Genomic DNA, 23,554 nt, shown 5'->3' with positions numbered 1-23,554 from the left:
CTGGTGATAAATGTATCAGCGAGATTCTAGAACAAACCACAAGACAGACTTGACTTCCTAATTTTTAAGCCAGTAGGTGGCTCTTCTTCCTGGTTTGCTGCTGTTCTGTGTGAGAACCCGCAGTGTATGTATCAGCATTTGGGAGGGTCCTCACCCCACGCCTGGACGTGTAGAGAACACTCACAGCCCTTCACCATCACAACACAGTCAAAGGCAGGGTGCCTTCCGGATGGAGAAAAGTGCATATTAGCAGAAAATAGGTTGATTAAAAAGGAAATACACATATCTAAAAAGACCAATGGGCTCCCAGATCAGCAAAACTTATTTGCAAACAATTTCAAAGAATACTCAGTCTAAAGTATGACAATCAAAGAAAGCCACCAAGGCAGAGGTGAAAAGCACTCATTCTGAATCCTCCTGGGACAGTTCTACCTCCGCCACAAATATTTCCCAGGAGTCACCAATTCTCTACTGGAATTTAATTTTTCTCGGTATCAAGTTCTAATAAAATGACCCATTAAAATCAATTTAATTAATACTCATTAAAATCTTATTTACCATTTATCAAATTCAAATGTATCCTGTTTATCCTATTTATCATTCTATTTAAAATATCCTCTTTTGGGCTTCCCTGGTGGCACAGTAGTTGGGAATCCACCTGCCGATGCAGGGGACGCGGGTCCGTGCCCCGGTCCGGGAAGATCCCACATGCCGCGGAGCGGCCGGGCCCGTGAGCCATGGCCGCTGAGCCTGAGTGTCCAGAGCCTGTGCTCCGCAACGGGAGAGGCCCGTGTACCGCAAAAAAAAAAAAAAAAAAATCCTCTTTTATATATGAAGTCTCCCTCTTAAGAACATGTAAATAATCAACTACTACACAGTTTCAGTTTTTATATTTGTGTTTCAAACACAAATCATGCGTTTCAAATCATGTTTCAAACCAGGTAATTCCTTGAGGTAATAGCCAGTAACTTAAATTTTAGTATTGCATAATCTAGGTCTGGCATATCCTGTCAAATGTACCCAGGAGAGATGGCGCCCTCTAATTTCAGAGCTTTGTGTAGTTAGTACAACAATCTTCCACTTAACAGCTAAGCGTCTGCTTCACTCAGAGTGCTAGGCATTTCTGAAGCAAGGAAAAGCAGGGCTCTGACTTTATTTAGGAGCTGGGGAAACTAAGGATCGTGGCTGGGATTCCGGAAGTACCAAACATGTGAAGGGATTCTGCTCCAGGGCTTAACTCTGGACCACGCTATCCCTGGGCTGTGGCGGCCACTGTGACTGCCCTCCACCTCACAGAACATGCAGGAAAGGCCCTCTGCTTTCACCCTTCATGCCTCCGTCACATCCCTCAACCCGTGTTAGCACAGTAAATTGAAAACTACATTTCTAATCTATCACTGCCTTGCACCTGCAGATGCACTTCCCCGCACCTTGAACTGGATCACCACAATTCTACTGACCTCAGATCCCAAAGGGACCAACACTGCTACAAGAGTGTCAAATGTTTCAATCTGTCATTCTGTCACCCAAGATCCTTTTTCCCACAGGTCCCAAATTACTGTGAGCCAGGGATCTCAAACCAGATAAAACGCTGAACAGGAATCTTGATACACGTCAGACACCTTGCCTCGTGTCACAGATGTTATTGCCCGGAAGCAGCTAAACTTGTTAAAAGAGAAACGTATGATACCAAAGACTGAAAAGTAGCCTTTTATATTAAGAGAACATCTTTCATTTGGAAACATTCCAAGGTGCTTTTCTCAAGCCAAACAGTTTGAATTTGCTGCCCTAAACTGAAATGCAGGAAAAGAGCGCACAATTTCCCTGTAGCTGAAGTATGTATTCTTTCAGAACATGCAACTTTAAAACATTTCTGCTCCTTTAGGGTAATACCACCCTCCATGTCCCATGGTCCATACTTCCTCCTGTATGACTGCTTGTATGACGCTCATGTGACCTGTTGATAACATATGGCCATCAACCCACCACCTGCTTTAAGGTATTTGGTTTACAAGGAGCAGAAACTCTCAAGTTCCCAAATGGGTGGATTGTTTTAAGGACACACAGGAAGCATCTAGGAGACAGGCATGTTGCCTGAAGCCATGGAAAGAATCCAGGACAGAGCAGAGCCCCTGGGGGCTGGAGCCCAGGCAGGTCTGGAGGCCAGGGTAGCAGATGTGCACATCTCACCCTGATGCTCCAGGAGGGACACGGACAACTCGTTTCCCTGGGTCCTACATCTCCTCCTCGCTCAACAGGTGACTCTCTGTCTCCAATCTCACTGAGCCTGTCGTCTCCTAAGTTTGGTTGCCATTCTCACCTTCCATCATCAGCTTGCACTATAATTGGTAAATTCCTTCAATTTCCCCAATTCACGAGAAAGAAAACACGTTTGCCGCAGCTCATCTTTTTTACACAAGGCCACCACTTAAACATCTCTGGCCATGTCTTTTGTTTCACCACCCTCCCCACTCCGTCTTATTCTCCATAGATCCATAGATGGCAATTTCTAGATCACGAAATTGGTCTTGTAACTTCTTTTCATAAACGTTTTTCGATGATTTCCCAGAGATTCTGCGATAACTCCAAACTGCTCGACATGGCATGCTGGAGCCTCCCAGTCTGGCCTCGATCCTTCTGTTCTCACCAGCTCACGCTCTACTCATCAACTGCTCTCCTTCTCCACGCTTTCCCTCCATCCCAGGCCTGCCTGCCTCCTCTTCAATTACCAAGCCGGGTTCTTGGATGCTTTAATCCACAGAAATTGATAAGAGGCCAGACCACAAATTCAGGCAAAGCCTTACTGGGACTCGTGCTGTAGTCCGAGGGAGCGAAAACAAGTACTCCTAGAGCTCAGCAATGAACCTGGTAAAGTTGCAGGATATAAAATTAATACACAGAAATCTCTTGCATTTCTACATACTAACAACGGAAGATCAGAAAGAGAAATTAAGGAAACAATCTGATTTACTGTCACATCAAAAAAAAAAAATACCTAGAAATAAACCTACCTAAGGAGGCCAAAGACCTGTACTCCGAAAACTGTAAGACCCTGATGAAAGAATCGTAGATGACACAAACAGATGGAAAGAGATACCATGTTCTTGGATTGGAATAATCAATATTGTTAAAATGACTATACTACCCAAGACAATCTACAGATTCAGTGCAATCCCTATCAAATTACCAATGACGTTTTTCACAGAAATAGAACAAAAAATTTTTAAATTTATACGGAAACACAGAAGACCCCAAATAGCTAAAGCAATCTTGAGAAAGAAAAACGGAGCTGGAGGAATCAGGCAGTCTCTTCCCATTCTCTGGGAAGACTGGACAGCTAAAAGTAAAAGAATGAAACTAGAACATTCTCTAACACCACACACAAGAATAAACTCAAAATGGATCAAAGACCTAAATGTAAGACTGGATACTATAAAACTCTGAGGAAAACACGGGCAGAACACTCTTTGATGTAAATCGCAGCAATATCTTTTTGGATCCACCTCCTAGAGTAATGAAAATAAAAACAAAAATAAACAATGGGGCCTAAAATTAACCTTAAAAGCTTTTTCACAGCAAAGGAAACCACAGACAAAACGAAAAGACAACCCGTAGAATGGGAGAAAGTATTTGCAAACAAGGCAACCGACAAGGGATTAACCTCCAAAATATACTAAAACCTCATGCAGCTCAATATCACAAAAACAAACAACCCAATCAAAAAATGGGCAGAAGACCTAAATAGACGTTTCTCCAAAGAAGACATACAGATGGCCAAGAAGTACATGGAAAGCTGCTCAACGTCACTAATCATTAGAGAAATGCAAGTCGAAACTACAATGAGGTATCACCTCACACCAGTCAGAATGGCAATCATCAAAAAGTCTACAAACACTAAATGCTGGAGAGGGTATGGGTAAAAGGAAACCCTCCTATACTGTTGGTGGGAATGTAAATTGGTGCAGCCACTACGGAGAACAGTCTGGACGTTCCTTAAAATCTAAAAATAGAGCCACCATATGACCCAGCAATCCCACTCGGGCATATACGCAGACAAAACTATAATTCAAAAACACACATGCACTCCAATGTTCATTGCAGCACTGTTACAATAACTAAGTCATAGAAGCAACCTAAGTGTCCATAAGTGGAGGAATGGATAAAGAAGATGTGGTACATATTTACGATGGAATATTACTCAGCCATAAAAAAGAATGAAATAATGCCATTTGCAGCAACACGGATGGACCTAGAGATGATCATACTAAGTGAAGTCAGACAAAACCAAATATCATATGATATCACTTATACGTGGAACCTAAAAAAATGATAGAAATGGACTTATTTACAAGACAAAAACAGACTTACAGACTTAGAAAACAAACTTATGGTTACCAAAGGGGAAAGGTGGGGGGAGGGATAAATTAGGAGTTTGGGATTAACATATACACTCTACTATACTATATATATATATATATATATATATATACACTGTTTTACTATATAAAACAGATAATCAACAAGGACCTACTGTATAATACACGGAACTTCACTCAGTATTCTGTAATAAACTAGGAAAAGAATTTGAAAAAGGATAGATATATGTATAACTGAATCACTTTGCTGTACACCTGAAACTAACACAACATTGTAAATCAAATATAATCCAATATAAAATAAAAAATAAAAAAAAAACAGCCTCACTAAAAGACCACCATATTTGTTACTTTAAATTCATTTGCTAAACCTATATATAGCATTTGATTTTTTTTGTCTTTTTCCAACCAACCCACAAGTTACATTTTGTGATTTCTATACATTTGTTATACAGATAAGGTTATTCTGTCACTCTTCAAAAAATGCAGCTGCTATAGAAATTCAGCTAAATATGTTAAGTATAATACCACAAAAATGGGCTTAAAAATACCACCGTCAACAAAGGAAATGATCTACTCTGCAATGCTGTGACAAATGAAAACAAAACAATCTGACAAAAAATATTTTTAAACGTATCTAATAAAACAATATGCAAGACGTCAAGAGCTCTGACTTTGAAACTCAAAATTAAAAAAGAACTTCTCTAGCTAGTTTGTGATGTATGCTTCTTAAAAATCAAGAAACAGATTAAGAATCCTGCACGCTGCCATCTATACCCCAGAAAATCATTAAGGAACAGTTTAATTTGGTTGCAAGATTCTTTATTTTGTAAACTATACATAAACAGTAAAAAAGAAGATGCATTTTACCTTAAATATTACATAAAGTTAACATTAAAGATTTTTTTCTCAGTGTATATAAATCAAATGGAAAGAATCCAACAACTTTATTTCAGTGGATTGTATGCTGGGAAACCAGCTGACCCACTGTTTAAATGGTGACACCAGTGTGTAACACCCAACAGGTTTTTCCACTTTTATGATGGGCACAAAACCATAGGTCTGATATCCTTAAAAGCGATGGTGTACCAGAAGGGCTACATGATTAATTAACATGCTAACTTAAATACAACGATTAAAGTAAGTTTTGTTGCAGTTAAATCTTAAATGCTACTCTACACGATAATCATAAACAAGTCCACACGGTAACTATGTAACAGTAGAAAAAAGAAAGAAAGTATTCTATTTTCTTCATTCCAGCAGCAGTACCGGGACTGGTATTAATTTGTGATTAGGTGTGCCTATCTATGCCTAATGTCCTATGTGGGGATGCATGCTGAGACCTTTCTATTTCTATTTTGCAAGGCACCACACAGTATGTTCTCTAAGTTTCGACACTAGTAACAAAAATGGCATCATTCTTAGATTAAATGCAAATATTTATCTAACATAGGAAATAAAATAAGAATGAAGATTTTTAAGTTTGATATTGGGGCAAATGACAAACGTTTGGTAAAAATACGGTTTAAAAGAATCTTTCCCTTTGTCTTTCTACTTTAAGTTCTGCACCCTAAGTTGCTGGTCAGAAAGATAAAGAAACCTAGAAAGATAAAGAAATCATGCCGGTTAAGATTATCAAACAAATCAACATGAGACTGCTGTGTAAATTAAAATAAAAATTAGAAAGGACAACTATGTTTTTAACTTTCAAAATCCACGGTTTTCCCCTATCGGCCATTTTGTAAGATATCTGGGCACGTCCAGAATAACTTCAGAACTAAAAACATCACTAAAACTTCGTAAGTAAAAACACACAAACATGGTGGAGGTCTCCAGGATGGTGACTTCGTTCTTCTCACTTTGTGCTATTCCCTCACTCACCTCTATATCCCTGCAGCTCTGGGAAGAGTCTACTTGGAAACTGCAACTAAGGTCATGCATATTTTTATAAAATCCTTAGGGTCCAGGTCACTAGTATGTTATCGTAGATTCAACTTAGAATTTCTCCCAGAAAAATACCACATACGACCTCAAGCACTGGCTGTTTTGTTTGTGGCAGACTCACAGAGATCAGTAGCTCTTCATAATTTTCTCTTGTCTGGCTAGACTCCATACGTGTTCTCTTTTTCATATAAAAACTCAAAGTAAATGATACTTCTCTAAACATAAAGTTCTATGACTTTAGTTGCAATATTTGAAATAATTATACAAAATATAAGTGAGTTTTAGAATCATTTTGTTTTGGGGCAGGAAGGTACTCCTCAGTAGGGGATCACTTGGTAAATAGAAGAAACATAGAATTGGTTGCTCTCGGCTCTCATCCATCAGATGTATCCATCCTGGTCACCACCATCATCATCATCCCCTTCATCCTCATCATCATCTTCAATCTCATCTTCATCGTTCATAATGTCATCTTCATCGTCATCAGCAGCCCATTCGCGGAAATCTCCACTTGCAAAATCTCCAGAGATCTCAAAATCAATAGCTTAGGGAAAAAGTAAACATCAGTGTTATGTGACTGAGTGGCAGGATAATTTCTGAGGGTCAGAAAATTCTGATGAAAATTGAGGAAATTCATAAACTGAGTCACTCTGCTGTATACCTGAAACTAACACAACATTATTAATCACCTATACTCCAAGAACAAAAAAATTTTTAAAGATAAATAAAATAAAATTTTAATTTGCTCTTTAGCTTTCTTAACAAAAATAAGGTAAGATTCATTCTTTGTCATTTGTTAAAATATACAGTGCTAAAAAGCGGAATTGTTGCTGAGGTCTGATATGTACGATTTCCAGTTCAGTAATATTGAGCTCGGCCCAGGTTTTATAAAGTCCATGTCAAACTTTGAATTTTACGAAGAACTGAGAACTTCCTCTCTTAGTGTGTAGGCAAAATAGTTGCCCCCCAAAGATGTTCACTTGCTCATGGCTGAAACCTGTGACTGTGTGACCTTACATGGTAAAGGGGCTCAGGAGATGTGATTAAATCACGGGCCTGGAGCTGACAGGTTACTGTGGGTAACTGGGGTGGGCCCAGGTGATCACCTGCATCCTTAAAATCAAAGAACTGGTTCCAGATGAAGTCAGAGGGCAGTGTGATTACAGAAGAACAGTCAGAAGCTGGGCCAAGGAACGTGAGCGGTCTTGGGAGAGGACAGGGCCAGGAAACACTGTCCTCGGGAGGGAGCCTCAGAAGAACCAGCCCTGAAGACACCCTGACCTTAGCCCGGAGAAGCCCATGCTGGACATCTGATGTTCAGAAGTGTAAGATCACACATCTGTGTGGGTTAAGCCACTAACTTTGAGGGATTCTGTTGCAATAGCAACAGAAAACTAACACAGCCAGTAGGTATGTCAAAAAAAAGGTTCAGTCATTTATAATGACTATGGAGGCAATAATGCACACATATCTCAGAATGTAATCATTTACATTTGTAAATGTAAATGTAACATTACATCATTTCATGTAAACATTACATCATTTCCCCCTAGTACCAGTGTGTTTATTTTCTACCCTTTCTAATATTTCGGTCTAATAATTCTTTGGTAGCTAATTATAGCAAATCCTATTAATGTCATCCAGTGCTTATGAACTGATCGATTTCACAATACAACACACTGAAGTTCGTATCTTTTGTGAAGAAAATGTTATTTGTACTCGTCTACTTCTTGTATTTTCTTAATAATTTCAACATGCCGAGAAAACTCACAAGTCACGTTCCCAAAACCATTTCCCTGTCACCTATTGAATTCATCTCCATATAATTATTATTTATAAAATAAACACCTGAAATTCTTTATCCATCACGGATAACTGAAATAACTGATAGTGTAACTCGTTCAAACTCTGTGTTACAAAGCTGTGTTCTCCACATGTAACAAGTATGTAATGTAGCTATTGAGTGCTGCACTCCATCGTACGGAATCTGAAAACACTGGCCGAAAGCCAAAACCAAGCTATTAAAAGTGTTGTGGAATAAATAAATGCAGAAAAGGCATTTAAGCATTAAACGCGATTGCTTTTATATACCGTTTACCATTTATCTGTTTCTAAACAATCACAGTGTATCAGTTTAAAAATTGCATAAAGGAGAAAGCTAAACATTTTCTGAAATAAAAGACTGACCAAGTACTTTGTTTACATTTTGGTCATTTGTATTAGTTGAAACATAATCCATTAATTCCGTCTGTATGTGTGTGTGTGTGTGTGTGTGTGTGTGTGTGTGTGTACAGCTAAGTGGCTTTTGTAGTGAAAACTCTCCACAGTACAAACAGAAATACTCACTTGAAACCTGCATTCTGAAAAAATATTTCATGAAAGACAAAAGACATCACACTTAAAACTTTACAATGTGTGTGTGTTATGCTCAACTTAACTGTAATATTATTTTTTTAGGTTTATATGTAAAATGCATGCTCAGAAAAAGAACTAGAATATTAATTATAATTACCCTTCAAACAATTAAAACTATATTTTCTCACCCAAACATAAGGAAACATGTTCACACAGCTGCAATTTATGGACCTTCACTTTAAAAAGGTTATTTTTTCTTTCATTGGTGCTCCCATGTTCTCCCTGAGTGACCTTCTCCAAAGGCACATAGATGGGAGGGTGCTGTGTGGTGACACGGCAACCACCAGGGCCCGGTGACTGGGCCCAGGATGGATGACACAGTCTGCCTTACCCGAGAGGAACACGGAAGGCATGCGACATCCTTCCCGTACTTGAAGGAGTAAAAGCGGCCCACCTTTCATTATTCTTCCTTAAAATACCTAAGTTATGCAGTTCTACTTGTTAGTTATACAACTTTTTCTAACATGCTAGGAGTGAGCCTTCCTGTCCCCCCGCCCCGCCCAGTACACTCCGTAGGGTTTGCATAGAGCTGGGCAGAGAATGCGACTCTCCAGCACTTATCCTGCGGGGGAGAAATCGTGGCACGCGCGGCCCTCCTCCTTACCACAGTCTGCTGCACCGCGCCTCCTGGACCCCACGACTTCCCTTCCGTATCGGTCCACACACCAGCACTGCCCAGCGCCGCCGTGGCACTGCGTCGGCTTGTAGTAACCATCTGCGTCACACTGGGGGACGTACTGTCCTGTGAGACACGCACATGTGGTAGGAACAAGGGTCACCAACCGTGCACTGACTCACTCAAGACACACACATACGAGCTCCGGCTCCAGGCTACGAGCTACGGTGCAGGTAGAACAAAGCAGGCGCTGTCATAGTGAACTTGCATTTCTTCTGTTGAGCAAAGTTACTGTCTTGTCTTTTTAATCACTCTGCAAAGGGGGCTGTTTCCAGATGTACAATATACAGAATGAGAGCCGATGAACGCCACGCATGATAAGTCACCCAGACCACCCGGCAGGGCATATGGGACCCTTCACCGTCTCATCACTGCCGATTTTTGACTTTCATTTCCCCAAATTTTCATTCATGTATCCTCAGCTCTTTCCGCATCAAGCTGTTTTCTACAAATGCAGTCCTGCTTCATCTCTCTATGCATCTTCTCCTCACCTGGAATCCCTCTCCTTCCCTCCCTCTTGCAATGTAAAACTTGACTGAAATGTGACCCCCTTCTGTTAGGCTGGAGGGTTTCTGATATATCTCTTCCATCGTGTGTGTCTCTCAGTGCATGCGTTGACCACTACTCTGTGGCATCCTCTGTATTGGGAACTTCCGGTTCTCTTGATTTTGATTGCTATACGAACAACTCACACTCAGTCTAGCGGGAAGCCAGACACTTAGTTTCATAATATAATATCTAACATGTACCTGGCACACTGCTAGTGATAAGTGTGCAATAATAACTGAGACGTGAATTCACATTCTTCAATAAACACTCCCACGCTACAGTGTAAGCTTCAGGAGATTAGACAATTTTCCTGTCTTTCCTGACCAACCGTCTGTTCAGTGACCAGATACACTATAGTTACTTGGTGAAAGAAAAAAGGAAAAACAATGACTAACGAACACATAAAACATGAAACTGTTCCATTTAGTCCTGCAACAATATGTGATCATTATTTAACCCCTTAAAAAAGTTTCAAAATTCTGATATATAAATAATCAATTTAGTTTGAAAATTATAATCCATTTGAAGGATCTGAACTTCTGGTCTTCGAGTGAGGTGGACCGGATATCACCAATATGGGAAACTCGAGAGCACCTTCTGTGGATTTATAGCAGGAAAGATAAGGAAGATTTTCAATATTATTATCTCTACCTCTTAAAAAATACCATAATTTGACATACTTGACATAAAAATGTTAAGACGGACAGTTAGCGTGGCCATTTAATTTGCTGTCTCCGCCAGTACACTTTGGAAACAGAAGAGCATTATTAGGAATTAGCCTAGAAATGCAGACACCAAGACAGCTTGCAGCCTGGATGCATCGCACCTGCTACCGCATAACAGTGGACAGACTGTCAGAGAAGGACGCTTTCCTGCCCATTTCAGAAGGAATATTGAAGGGTCAGTGCTCTCTAGTAATGACTTTCATTTTTATTACGTAAGATGAATAAAGGTGACTCCTCTCAATTGGGCTCTAAACATGTTTTCATTTTACGTAACATCAAATAATCAAAGCCTGGACGTTAATAGCTTTTTGTCACTAATAGACCTTGACCAAGTCGAAGATATTTTCCCGTTGAATGTCAATGGCTTTTCCCAGTGCACATGAATGAACTTCGATTTGTAGAAAGAAACAAACCCAGGTACCAAGGTAACGTTTCCACCTGTGAGCTGGAAAGGTGCATCTTGTAACAGAGTCAAAAGAATTGTGATACATTGTAGCTTTTACCTAATGATGTGGCTTCACATCTAAAATGCTGTATTAAAAAATTTAGTCTATTTACTTTGAACTGTGAATTTTCAAGTAATATGAAAAATTTTCTCATATAAACATACAATATTGTAATTACAAAGACAGCATATCATAACACAGATTAATCAGATCTAAAACCATAAAATTATGTGCCACTAAATACACAAAAGCATTAACATACATGAAAAACAACAGCAACAATGTTGCATATGTGGTGTTCTACACTGTATGCTAAAATAGAAAAAAGGACATGTGTGGACGAACTTGTGAAATCCACATAAAGTGTGAGGCTTAATTAATAGGATTATAGCAATGGTAATTTCTTAGATTTGATAAATATATGATAGTCTATACATGGTAAGATGGTAACTTTAGATGAAGCTGGGTGAAAGATACATGGAAACTCTACTGTACTTATAAAATTTCTGAATCTAAAAGTATCCCAAAAAGAGTGTATTGAAAAATTGTATGTTGACAAAAATAAAGAAAATAATCATATGTGATAGTTTAACAATCAGTTAATAGCCAAGCATTCTAATATTTCAAGGTTTTGGGTGAAATTTGGAATTATCTATGTATCTATTTATCATCTAATACATACATTGACTTAGTAAAAGTAAGTTTATAAAAAGTGCTGATGAGAAACTAAAAAATCTGTTCCAATTTTCCTGAGGAACTCAGCCCATGCTTTTAACCATCTCTCTCTCCCTCCCTCTCTCTTCCCCTCTCTCTACATACATACATACCATCAATTTGTGAACTGTCAACCACAGAATTAGAACCGAAGTTTCTGCTGCTTTACCTTTAGCATTGTTTAAATTTCTTTTTTACTTAATAACTTTCAAAATGAGCATTATATTAGGGTAATAAAACAGACAACATATCTTTCAATAGGTAAGATAATAAAAGTAAGGCTAATGACTTTCAAAAACGTCATAAATTTTGTTGCCGAAATTTAGTGAGGTCCCTGTTTGTTGGATGAATATCGATTTTGTGTTGCTGTTTCCTGAGGGTTATTTATGTAAGCAGTAAAGGTGTCAGAGAGTGATCCACAACTCACCGAGGAGCTTCTTCACCCCGAGCCGCTTCTGAATACTGCCGAGCTCTGTCTGGCAAGGTGGGTCTGCAACGGCATTAATGTCACCTCAACGGTTATAGGTAAACAAAGAGGGGGTGATTTTTGTGTTACCAAACCTTAGTTAGATTTACAAGGCTTTAGAAGACACGTTACATACATATCAACTGTTTTACTTATGGAGACACATACAAGTAGATACATATACATGTATATACACACACATCCATCTACACCTACCTCTATGCCTACACCTACCTCTATACCTACAGTACATGTGCACCATCATGTACATCTACATATATGTCATCTACATCTACATCATCTACATCTACCTCCACACCTATATCTACACCATCTACATCTACATCTGCACCTACATCTACATCATCTACATCTGCACCTACATCTACATCATCTACATTTACACCTACATCTACATCATCTACATCTACACCTACATCTACATCATCTACATCTGCACCTACATCTACATCATCTACATCTACATCCACACCTATATCTACATCATCTACATCTACATCTGCACCTACATCTACATCATCTACAACTGCACCTACATCTACACCTACATCTACATCATCTGCACCTACATCTACACCTGTATCATCTACATCGACATCCGCACCTACATCTACATCATCTACATCTACATCATCTACATCTGTACCTACATCTACATCAACTACGTCTACACCATCTACGTCTACATCTACATCATCTACATCTGCACCTACAACTACATCATCTACATCTACATTTATGTCTACTTCTCTGTAGAGAGGCTTTTCTACTTATTGTTTGATTATCTTAATTTCCTCAGAATGACAGAATTGGATGAAAGAAAGGAGAATGGTATAAAATACTTATAGGATGGAAAATGGTTCTTTTCATTGACTTTTAAAAGGTCAATCAACTCTTTGATGTAAATACAACTGACAGGTTGCTTCCCAAACTAACTGATTTTGTTTTCCCTCATTTAAAACAGTTTCTACGATCAAGAGAAACAGCTTCACGTTGAAACACAATCTAGGAAAACGTGAATGCTTCCAAGTTATTCAGAGACACTGTTATAAATTTTGATACTGAATAACACTGACAGGCTTCAGTCTTTTCAGTTTAACCCAGATGTTTGCAGTATATACCCAATATGGAAACAGGATGTAATATACAATATTTCTGAGAAGCCATCTTTAAAAATAATAAACTTAGAACATTAAACCAATTTGGAAATAAGTATATGCCTATTTTTCAAACTCTTTAAAACCACTTAGAAGGAGATTAGTTTCAGAGAAGTACAAAATTCTAAATAGACATAATATAGTTTGGCTTATTATATTTAATTATATATTTTCTAATATATATACATATTCTTATCTGAAAACAGTTCAATGTACTTTAGACTCCTATTGTAAAAACTTGCTGTTAATACTTGCTATATAAAAACTGTACCACAAACTACTGAAACAGCAAAACAATACACTAGTACTTGCTCCACTACAACTTTTTTAGTGAAAAGGCAAGATATAATTCAAATAATTTAAGAATTTTTTACCACACCAAGCTCACAATATGCAATTATTAAATTTGCATGTAAGCCGCAGAGTGGAAAGAGACCATGAGACAAACAACTAGGTATGTATTTTACAGTTTAATATGTCAGGCCAACAATGCTTTTCCTGGAGGAATCAAAAATGTGAAGGAAAAGTAATTTGCTTGAAAAACCTGATTACCTTATCGTTCTACTTCACACTGATACTGGCTCAACTGACCCCTTCGTTTTTTCTAATAATTTGTGAGTCTTATATTATTAACAGAATAGGAATGAAGTTGCATAATATGGGCTTATAGAGTAGACCTAAAATTTACTGACCTCCAAATATGACATTTAAAACCAAGAGGAAAGATTCTAGCTGAAGTTTCAGTACTACATTGAAAGCAACTCTTCTCACTGCTATGGGACAGTTATTGTAAGTAGAAGCGATATTTCTCTTATCTTCCTGTGGGATTGCCCGAAATCAGGCACGTCTGAGTCTGACTCTCCCTGAATAAACCTGGGGCAGCCACAAACTGTGTGATGGGGAACCTGCCAGATTTCGAGAGAAGTCATGACAGATTGGGCTGTTCCACTATATACAGTACTGGATGGAGAATATCTATCCTGTGCTCTGTCTGGCCTTTGACTCAGGTACACTCGGAGGGCGTGACTGAGATTTCGCCTCTCATTAACCTCTCTTGCAAACAACTGATGTAGATGAAAGGGCAGTGAGGTGGCAAAGTGCATGAAGGTTTGGACACGATTAGGCACAAGTTTATACACAAGATTTATTTCCCCCAATCTAATGGTGATTTGACTTTATGGAAAATTCTGATTTTATACGCTTAAAATTATATGAAAATCATGAGTTATAAAATACAGGCTTTAATGTAATCATTAAGTTTACAAGTAGTTATTCCCAACAGTAGTTTTAAAAAATAAGAGAAAAAAAAAAGAATTAAAATCTTTTACTAGTTAATTTCAAAATGCTGTTTTTAAAAAAATTAACATTGTTCATTGTTTTGCATTCTGAATTTAAAACCTCAAAGCCTTATATCGGAACCATTCACACATTATCTATATTATGAATGGATAACTGTCAATGCAATGATAACAATGCATTTTTATTTTCCCACACAATTTTGAACTGAATAAAATGTCACTGGGAAAAATAAATAAGGAAATATCTCTATGTTTACAACAGTAATATACAAAGGTGTTCTTTCTATACTCACAACTAGTTATTTCTAGGGAGTATATTTCTATTAGCTGTCAAATATAGAGATACAAGGTGATGTCAAAACTGCTAAAAAGGTAGACATTGCAGAGGTATGTGCGTGACCCAGTGGGTGCCACACACACCTGCAGGCGGTGCCACCTCCCTGCAGGGAGGGCACCCGGACCAGCTCAGCCTCTTTCTCAGGAGGCCTCTGCCCAATCCCTTTCCTTCATGGAGCCTCTCACAGAATGGATATACTTAAATAACTTTATCAGGTTTACTTTGTGCAAATTTCAAATATTCATAACACCAAAGGACAACACTGCCTGTACTTAATATCTTTCATTAAATTAAAGAAAAACATCCTTTGTAAAACTAATGCAGATGACGCCCGTTCTGACATTTCCTCCTGTGGCTGGAAGGCATAAACGACCTCGAAAGATGCGACTGTTCTCACTGTCGTCCCATCGGGTGTATCACTGGCCGGGGTCCTGCCCTGAACAGGATTTGCCAGCAAGCTGCCTAGGGGCGTCTCTCAGCATTTTATGTATGAGGACTTCGCGAAGTCCGAACGTAAAGGTAAAGCTGCCGGAGATGCAAACCACTATCAATATATACAGGATGGATAAACAACAAGGTCCTGCCGTAGAGCACAGGGAACTACATTCAGTATCCCGAGATAAACCATAATGGAAAAGAAAATGAAAAAGAATACACATCTATATCTACATATATCTATAACTGAGTCACTTTGCTGTACAGTGGAAATCAACACAACATTGTGAATCAACTAGACTTCAATAAAATTAAAAAAAAAAATAAGAGGTTCAGCTGCTGGAGAAAGAAGTTCAGATCCCCGTCCCCTGCGCTCATTCTATAACATGAAGGACTTTAAGATCACTAAGTGTCATCCTCAGCTGTGGGCGAGATCGTTACATTCTCACAGGGCTATATGACGGATAAATGATTTTATGTGCCCGAAAGACGACATGGCCCTGAATAAATGTTAATTTACTTTCTCTTTCCCGGATCTTACACAACAGGACTTTAACTGAAACAGCAACTAATAAATTGAGGTACTTTTTTGAGCAGGGGCTTAAAATATATTTTATGAAAGTAAGTTATTAACACCTAAGGTAACAAAAATCCCAAATTAATATTTTTCCTACTTATTCTTTTATAAGTAATTAGAATGAAATCACACAAACCACCATCATATCCATTTTGTGTTGCTTAATTGTCATGATTTCAGAAAATCAGTCATAGAAACAGATATGCATTTTAACTAATTACAAGCATTTTTTAGGTTACAATTTTTTTTCCCTTGGAAAACTACAAGTATTTCACTTGCCTGAAATTTTATATTCTCAACCTCATTTATTAAACTTTTGAAATTAAGCTTAATTTATTTTTGAAAGGTATTTTTTTTTAAAACAACACTATTACTTTATTTTTCAGATATTTTCCAACAACCATACAACTATAGTCCTGATTGCAGTTTTAAGTCAACCTGGATTAATAACACCCCATTATACATTATTCTCTCCTCCTCTCTCTCTCTCTATATGTACACACACACACACACATACATATATTACTCTAATTATAATGAACTTAGGAATTTGTTGTTTTTATTGAATAAACAGGAAAAGCACATTCTTTATAAGGTGAAACATTTGAAAAAATGTTTTTAATGTTTATTCTTTTCCATGAAATTACTTAATGAGCTAACTCCATAGTCAGTTACCCTGATAGAGCTTTTGTAATATTTTCTAGCATATTAATGAATGGAATTAGCTAAACTCTCCTAAGCATTTGCGAAGTTGTATAATCGTTTATCAGGTACTAAATTATCTCTACTGTGTATTAAATGATCTCAGAGGATGTCTTCATGTGACTACGAAGATCTTGATACTTTGGAAGTAAGTATCAAGAATAATAAATGAAAAGTATATAAAGCAGAATCTTTTGGGGACCTTTAATCAGTTCTACGAATATTACTGCAAAATCTAGGAATGTTTTAACGTAAAAATATTTAGTTCTGCAGTAGAAACATTCAGAGTTATTCAGAATATTTGAAAATGTTCATGTATAAACACTTGGACATGCTATTATGATAATAAAAAAAAACTTAAAATAACATGTGTCATCATAATAAAAGACCATGTCTCTTTATGGTAGTTTACCTGGATTTACTTTTTTATACTGTAAATCAGCAGTCCCGAATCTTTATGGCACCAGGGACCAGTTCCATGGAAGACAATTTTTCCACAGATGGTGGAGGACGGGGTGGGGGGGAATGGTTCGGGCGGTAATGGGAGCTACGGGGTGGGGGGGATGGTTCAGGTGGTAATGTGAGCAGTGGGGAGCGGCTGTAAATACAGATGAAGCTTTGCTTGCTCGCCCACTGCTCACCTCCTGCTGTATGGCTCAGTTCCTAACAGGCCACCGACCAGTACTGGTCCGCAGCCTGAGGCCTGGTGACCCCTGCTGTAGATGATTTAAGGGTACACTAGTCATTTAAACCAGGGAAAAACTTTATAGGGGTATTCAGTCACCTAAAAAGCACATATGCAATGTGTGCTTGTGTCAGTATGTGAGTCTGTTTGTGAGTTTGTGTGTCTCTGTGTGCACGTGTGTGTGTGTGTATGATTTAGAATATTTTAACAAATCCAATCTACTTTTTAAACTGTTTAAAGTGGTTTATAAACACATTAGTGGTTTAATCTATGCTACAAACCCTGCTGTTGGCTCACTGCTTATCAATTTATGCATAAGCATGTCATCCCTAATCACCGAACTATTACTAATATATGAAAAAGTAATTGTGATAGCAAAATGACTGATATAATGTGCTGGCTTCCATATGAAAGCCTGGGAATCATTAACACAGATTAGAGTAGCTTGTTCTTTCTCATAGCTGTCAAGGGCTTTAAAAGGCAGTGACGATAGCAGATGTATCATGTTAGACTAATTCCCAATTTGTTTTTCAAAATTAGCATCGAAGTCACACATGTCATTTTTTCTTAGTTTCCCCAAACTTTATCATAATTTGAATGTTTTGGGTCTATTTCCCTTAGACACAATTTTAGTTATCGTTTGGCTGATTACATAAGCAAGGCTTCAATTTTCCCTTACGTTACCGTTTCCTACTGAAGCAGGACCCATAAAGGACAAGCCTCATCCAACCCTTCAGGCTGCCTCGCCTCTCCTGGGGAATCGAGACTCTTTCTTTGCTAGCGCATTTTCATAAAGCTAAGTTATCTAAAAAGTTTGAAAGGCTAAGTCTAAGTCATTTTAAAATCAAAAGTGTAAAAATAACTTTATGGTGAATGCTGTGGTTCATTTGGCTCATTTAATAAGATCACAAAATAGAACATTAAAACTACACAGTGCGGTGATAAAAAACCCATGGGCAAGGCAGACAGCAAATTCATTTAAATGATTACTTTTAATATCTCTGTTCTCATATCTCTGTTTCTTGGTGGTTCATAATGGAAACTATAATGAAGTGCATTAATAAAAAGTATTAATTACTATTTTTCATGTCATTTAGCGTGTTCTGCATCCCTGAGTTATACTGTTCAACGTGCTGCTTATTTGCTCTTTTATTAAACACTCTAATTGGAAAACTATTCCTCACAATGAATGGGGTGTCACATACCGGTTTTCTTTTTAATTGAAAAAAATTAAAAAAAAATTTTTCCTTGGAGTGTAGTTGATTTACAACGTTGTGTCAGTTTCAGGTGTACAGCAAGGTGAATCAGTTATACACATGTACATATGTCCTCTCTTTTGTGGATTCTTTTCCCATTTAGGCCATTGCAGAGTATTGAGTAGAGCTCCCTGTGCTGTACAGCAGGTCCCTATCAGTTACCTATTTTATACATAGTGGTGTGTGTATGTCAACCTCAGTCTCCCAATTCCCCCCCGAACCCTTTCTCCCTGGGAGCCAGAAGTTTTGTTTTCTGCACGTGTAACTCTGTCTCTATTTTGTAAATTGAGGACAGGGTACAAATGAGCTTGTCTGTAGTGCATGGCTTTACTGCACAGACAAGATGGCCTTTGGCTTGGTACCTTGCTGCCTCTGGAAGCAGTAGCACCACTCGTTGTTGGAGATGGAGCTGTCCTTGTACGTGTCACAGGAGCTGAAGAAGGCCTCCGCGCACCGCTCGTTCTTATCCAGGTAAATGCTCCCAAGCTCCGACTGGTCCAGGAGCAGGTCGTAGTTTGTATCAAGTCTGTTAAACATCCAGCCGAGTGAATCCTTGCAAATTGGCAAAATACTGGTATCAAATCCTAAAGGCAAAGATGGAAAGATATTAGCTAAACATGAAAGTTGCCATCAGCAGCAAGCAAAGTAAAGAAGTGTCACAGCGGGTTTGTAAGAACAAATCTGACTCCATGTTAGATCTGTTTCTTTTTCATTAACCTTTGTACTCTATTGCTTTTGCTACAGTTAAGAATGTTGCCTACAGCCTAACATACACAGGATAGCCCAGTTCTCAAGGCTCTGACCTTTAAGGGGGTAACATTTTTCCATTCATATAGAGATAAAAAGTTGCCCGACAGAGAATAACATTTGTCTCGTTGGAGGTTTACAGGAACATCGTGACCTGACCTGCGTGGACAGATGCAAGATCAAGGATTCTGACACCGTGAAGTTCACAACAACCAGCCCCGCCCCTCCCCCACCCGCCTTTAAAAATGCTTTGCTGAAACCCTTCTGGGAGTTTGGGGTTTTTTGGGCCTGAGCCACCCATCGACTTGCTTGGCCCTGCAATACACTTTTCTCTGCTCCAAAATCTGACGTTTCGATTTGTTTGGCCTCACTGTGCGTCACACATACGAATGTGCAGTCAGGTTCCTTAGGGCACCTACTCAACAGTCAGAAGTCGGGCTTACATCCACCTTGAGTAACTGGTTTCAGAGTGAAGTGGGGTAGTAATATACACCTCTCAGGATAGCTGTGAGAGTTAACTAACCAGAATACAAGGCGTCTAGTACTACTAACCAGTCTTTCGTTCAGTGGCACTTACTACTGTAATTATATATTATTTACTATTCTTTTTGCTGTTCAGGCTTTTTCTGAATAAATATGCTAGACACATGCCTTGCTAGGTGGATATAGCTATAACTGAATAATAATACCCTACTCGTAAAGAAATAAAATTCATTTTTTATTCAAAGAAATGAAAATGCCCTTTGAACAAAAGTATAATTAACACATAATAAATAATAACTTCAATAACGCTCTGTATCTCGGTACAACCATAGTGACCGTGATAGTTCACAAGTAAGATCCGAAGCAAGAAGAACCAGCAGGTACTTTACACACTGCTCTGTCTTCTGCTTCCCACAGGCAACCTTTTAAGCACACAGCCACTAGAGTTAGGAAGCAGGGTGCGCTGGCAGCAGATGGGCATCAGAGCCACACACCACCGAAGTGTGGGTTACCCGGGTCAGCTGCTGACCTCGTGAAGGCCCGGTGTCCTAAAAAGCAGCAGATGCAACGTCAGCGTGTGAAGCGTAACTGGGAAATTGACTTTCAACTCTTCTTATCTGTCAGGTTTAAGCTACCTTGAACGCGGGTTTTGTCACCCCCGGTTTTTGTTTTATTTGCTACTTTTCACGCATTGCAAGTGAAAAATACCATACTCGCGTCACTGGTATGGGAGAGAGGGTGTGTTTGGAGATATGATGGCTTTCTGAAGGCCGAGCATCAGAAAGACTGAACCTTCAACGGCAGGGGCTGAGGAGCCGTTGAGCCGTTTACAAGCGGAACCCCTCTCGGGGGTAGTGACGTGTATGTTCTAACAGTTACGTGCACTATCTTGATAATTTTAGTCTGTTGAAATTCGAGATGCAAGAATAAGTGCAGATATAGATATTGAAGGTTTCCTGTTCAAATCCTGTCTAGCATTTTAAGGATACTTAGGATTAAAAATGAAACAGGACTTAAACAATTCATAATTTCACCACCTTTTCAGGGTTTATTTTACTAATAAATTCAGAGCATATTTAGTGCTTTCTACCTGTGCATCACTGTCTCGCAATGGGGGCCAAAGGTAAAGTGGTATTGTGACACTTTCATAAAAGCAGAGAGACAGAAATTCAGTGGTTTTCTCACTGTTTGTATTTTTCTTTGTAAAATTGTTTGCAGAGCCAAACAGAATTCTCCCAAACAAGCAAACAGAGAGCAAACACGAACTGCTCAATTCCTATTGACTTTCCAGGTCTTGACCCTGGCTCTGAGAATGCAGGGTGCAAACATACAGACAAGACCCCATTCTCTTAGAGTTTATTTTGAAAACCAGCCTGGTTTGAGATATTGGTTGAAACTGCCTCTTACCACCCAAAGTTGTCAAATGCCCAGGGATTACATGAAGAACGCAACCTGCAGAAAAAGATATACTAAAGTCTGTAAAACCATTCAAAGAACCTGAGTTCGGGGTGTGAGATTCTGGTGTGCCTTGGACCCCACCCTTCCGTCCCCAGTTCATTTTAGGAGGCAATGGAGAAACTTAACTGCCTTCAGCAAGATCTTTTTTGACCCACCTCCTAGAGTAGAGAAAATAAAAACAAAAATAAACAAATGGGGCCTAATTAAAAGCTTTTATACAGCAAAGGAAACCATAAACAAAAGACAAACCACAGAATGGAAGAAAATATTTGCAAACAATGCAACCGACAAGGGATTAATCTCCAAAAATACAAACAGCTCATGCAGCTCAATATCAAAAAATCAAACGACCCAATCAAAAAATGGGCCGAAGACCTAAATAGACATTTCTCCAAAGAAGACATACAGATGGCCAACAAACACATCAAAAGATGCTCAACATCACTAATTATTAGAGAAATGCAAATCAAAACTACAATGAGGTAGCACCTCACACCAGTCAGAATGGCGATAGTCAAAAATTCTACGAACAGTAAATGCTGGAGAGGGTGTGGAGAAAAAGGGAACCCTCTTGCACTGTTGGTGGGAATGTAAATTGATATAGCCACTATGGAGAACAGTATGAAGGTTCCTTAAAAAACTAAAAATAGAATTACCATATGACCCAGCAATCCCACTCCTGGGCATATACCCTGAGAAAACCGTAATTCGAAGACATACACGCACCCCAATGTTCACAGCAGCACTATTTACAATAGCGGGACATGGAAGCAACCTAAATGTCCATTGACAGATGAATGGATAAAGGTGTGGTACATATACACAATGGAATATTACTCAGCCATAAAAACGAATGAAATAGTGCCATTTGAAGACACGTGGATGGAGCTAGAGACTGTCATACAGAGTGATGGAAGTCAGAAAGAGAAAAACAAATGTTGTATATTAACGCATATATGTGGAATCTAGAGAAATGGTATAGATGATCTTATTTGTGAAGCAGAAATAGAGACACAGATGTAGAGAACAAACGTATGGATATCACGGGGGAAAAGGGGTGGTGGTGGGATGAATTGGGAGATGGGGATTAAGACATATATACTATTGATACTATGTATAAAATAGATAACCAATGAGAACCTACTGTATAGCACAGGGAACTCTACTCAAGTGCTCTGTGGTGACCTAAATGGGAAGGAAATCCAAAAAATAGGGGATATATGTATACGTATAGCTGATTCATTTTGCCGTACAGCAGAAACTAACACAGCATTGTAAAGCAACTATACTCCAATAAAAGTTAATTGAAAAAGAGAAGGAAACTTACCTGCCTTTATGAACAAAAGGTCTTGGAAGAGGAGGAAGGACACTGGGAGTTAGTGATGCGAGTTTATCCCATCTCCCCACCTACTTCTGAAGGGAGGGGTCATCTGGCGAGCCTCCCAGAGCTCTGCACTGGGTCGGGGGTGGGGGGGGGGGCGGGCTGCAAGAGCATCCCGTAACTGCACCAGTCTGCAAGGACAGGGACAGTCTGACCCCTGGGGGAAGGCCTGCTTATCTGCTTTTTGATGAATCCTGTTGCTGCCAAAGTGGGAAAGGCAGCTGGAGTACAGCGGCAGGGACGGCTCTGGGTCAAGCAGAGCCTGGAGGCTCACTCTGGGTGCTGGGATGCTGAGGTGGATGGGATACAGGGCACCCCAGAGGAGGTGAGCAGAAGCCAGTGGCTGGGGATCAACAAGAGAGCTCCTTGTTGGGAGGAGTGATGGAGGACCAGCGCAGAGACCACAGAGCAAGCGTACCCTGTCCTCAGCAGTGAGGCTGCAGTTCTGACGTGATCGGACTTTGTTTTATTGGGTGGGCCCAAGAGTGCCTTCGGTTTCTCATGTAAAAATAAAAGACACAGTTTTCATTTTCACCAAGAACTTTATGGAACAGCGTATTCACCCTTTTGCTCCATTACTTTCTGCCATTTTTCAGGCAACTTGATAATTCCATCTTCCCCAAACTTTTTATCTCTTTGAGCAAAGAACTGTTCCAGGTGCCTTTTACAGTCTTCCAGGGAATTGAAATTTTCTCCATTAAGAGAA

At 39.0% G+C, this 23,554-nt stretch overlaps 1 protein-coding gene across 2 annotated transcripts in view; it reads right to left on the bottom strand.

The window, feature by feature from the left end:
• Nucleotides 1–5,289: 5,289 nt before the first annotated feature.
• Nucleotides 5,290–23,554, bottom strand: part of SPOCK3 (SPARC (osteonectin), cwcv and kazal like domains proteoglycan 3) — a 375,656-nt gene continuing 357,391 nt past the window's right edge. For both annotated transcript variants that reach the window (XM_032635108.1, XM_032635107.1), the window contains 4 exons: nucleotides 19,142–19,363; nucleotides 12,273–12,335; nucleotides 9,340–9,477; nucleotides 5,290–6,864 (listed from right to left, as the gene is read on the bottom strand). In XM_032635108.1, coding sequence (XP_032490999.1) covers nucleotides 6,701–6,864; nucleotides 9,340–9,477; nucleotides 12,273–12,335; nucleotides 19,142–19,363 — 587 coding nt within the window. In that variant the 3' untranslated portion in view covers nucleotides 5,290–6,700. The remainder of the gene's footprint in view (nucleotides 6,865–9,339; nucleotides 9,478–12,272; nucleotides 12,336–19,141; nucleotides 19,364–23,554) is intronic.

This window comes from Phocoena sinus, chromosome 6, assembly GCF_008692025.1.
Source record: "Phocoena sinus isolate mPhoSin1 chromosome 6, mPhoSin1.pri, whole genome shotgun sequence".
In the NCBI taxonomy this organism is placed as follows: domain Eukaryota; kingdom Metazoa; phylum Chordata; class Mammalia; order Artiodactyla; family Phocoenidae; genus Phocoena; species Phocoena sinus.
This window is presented reverse-complemented; position numbering and strand designations above follow the sequence as displayed.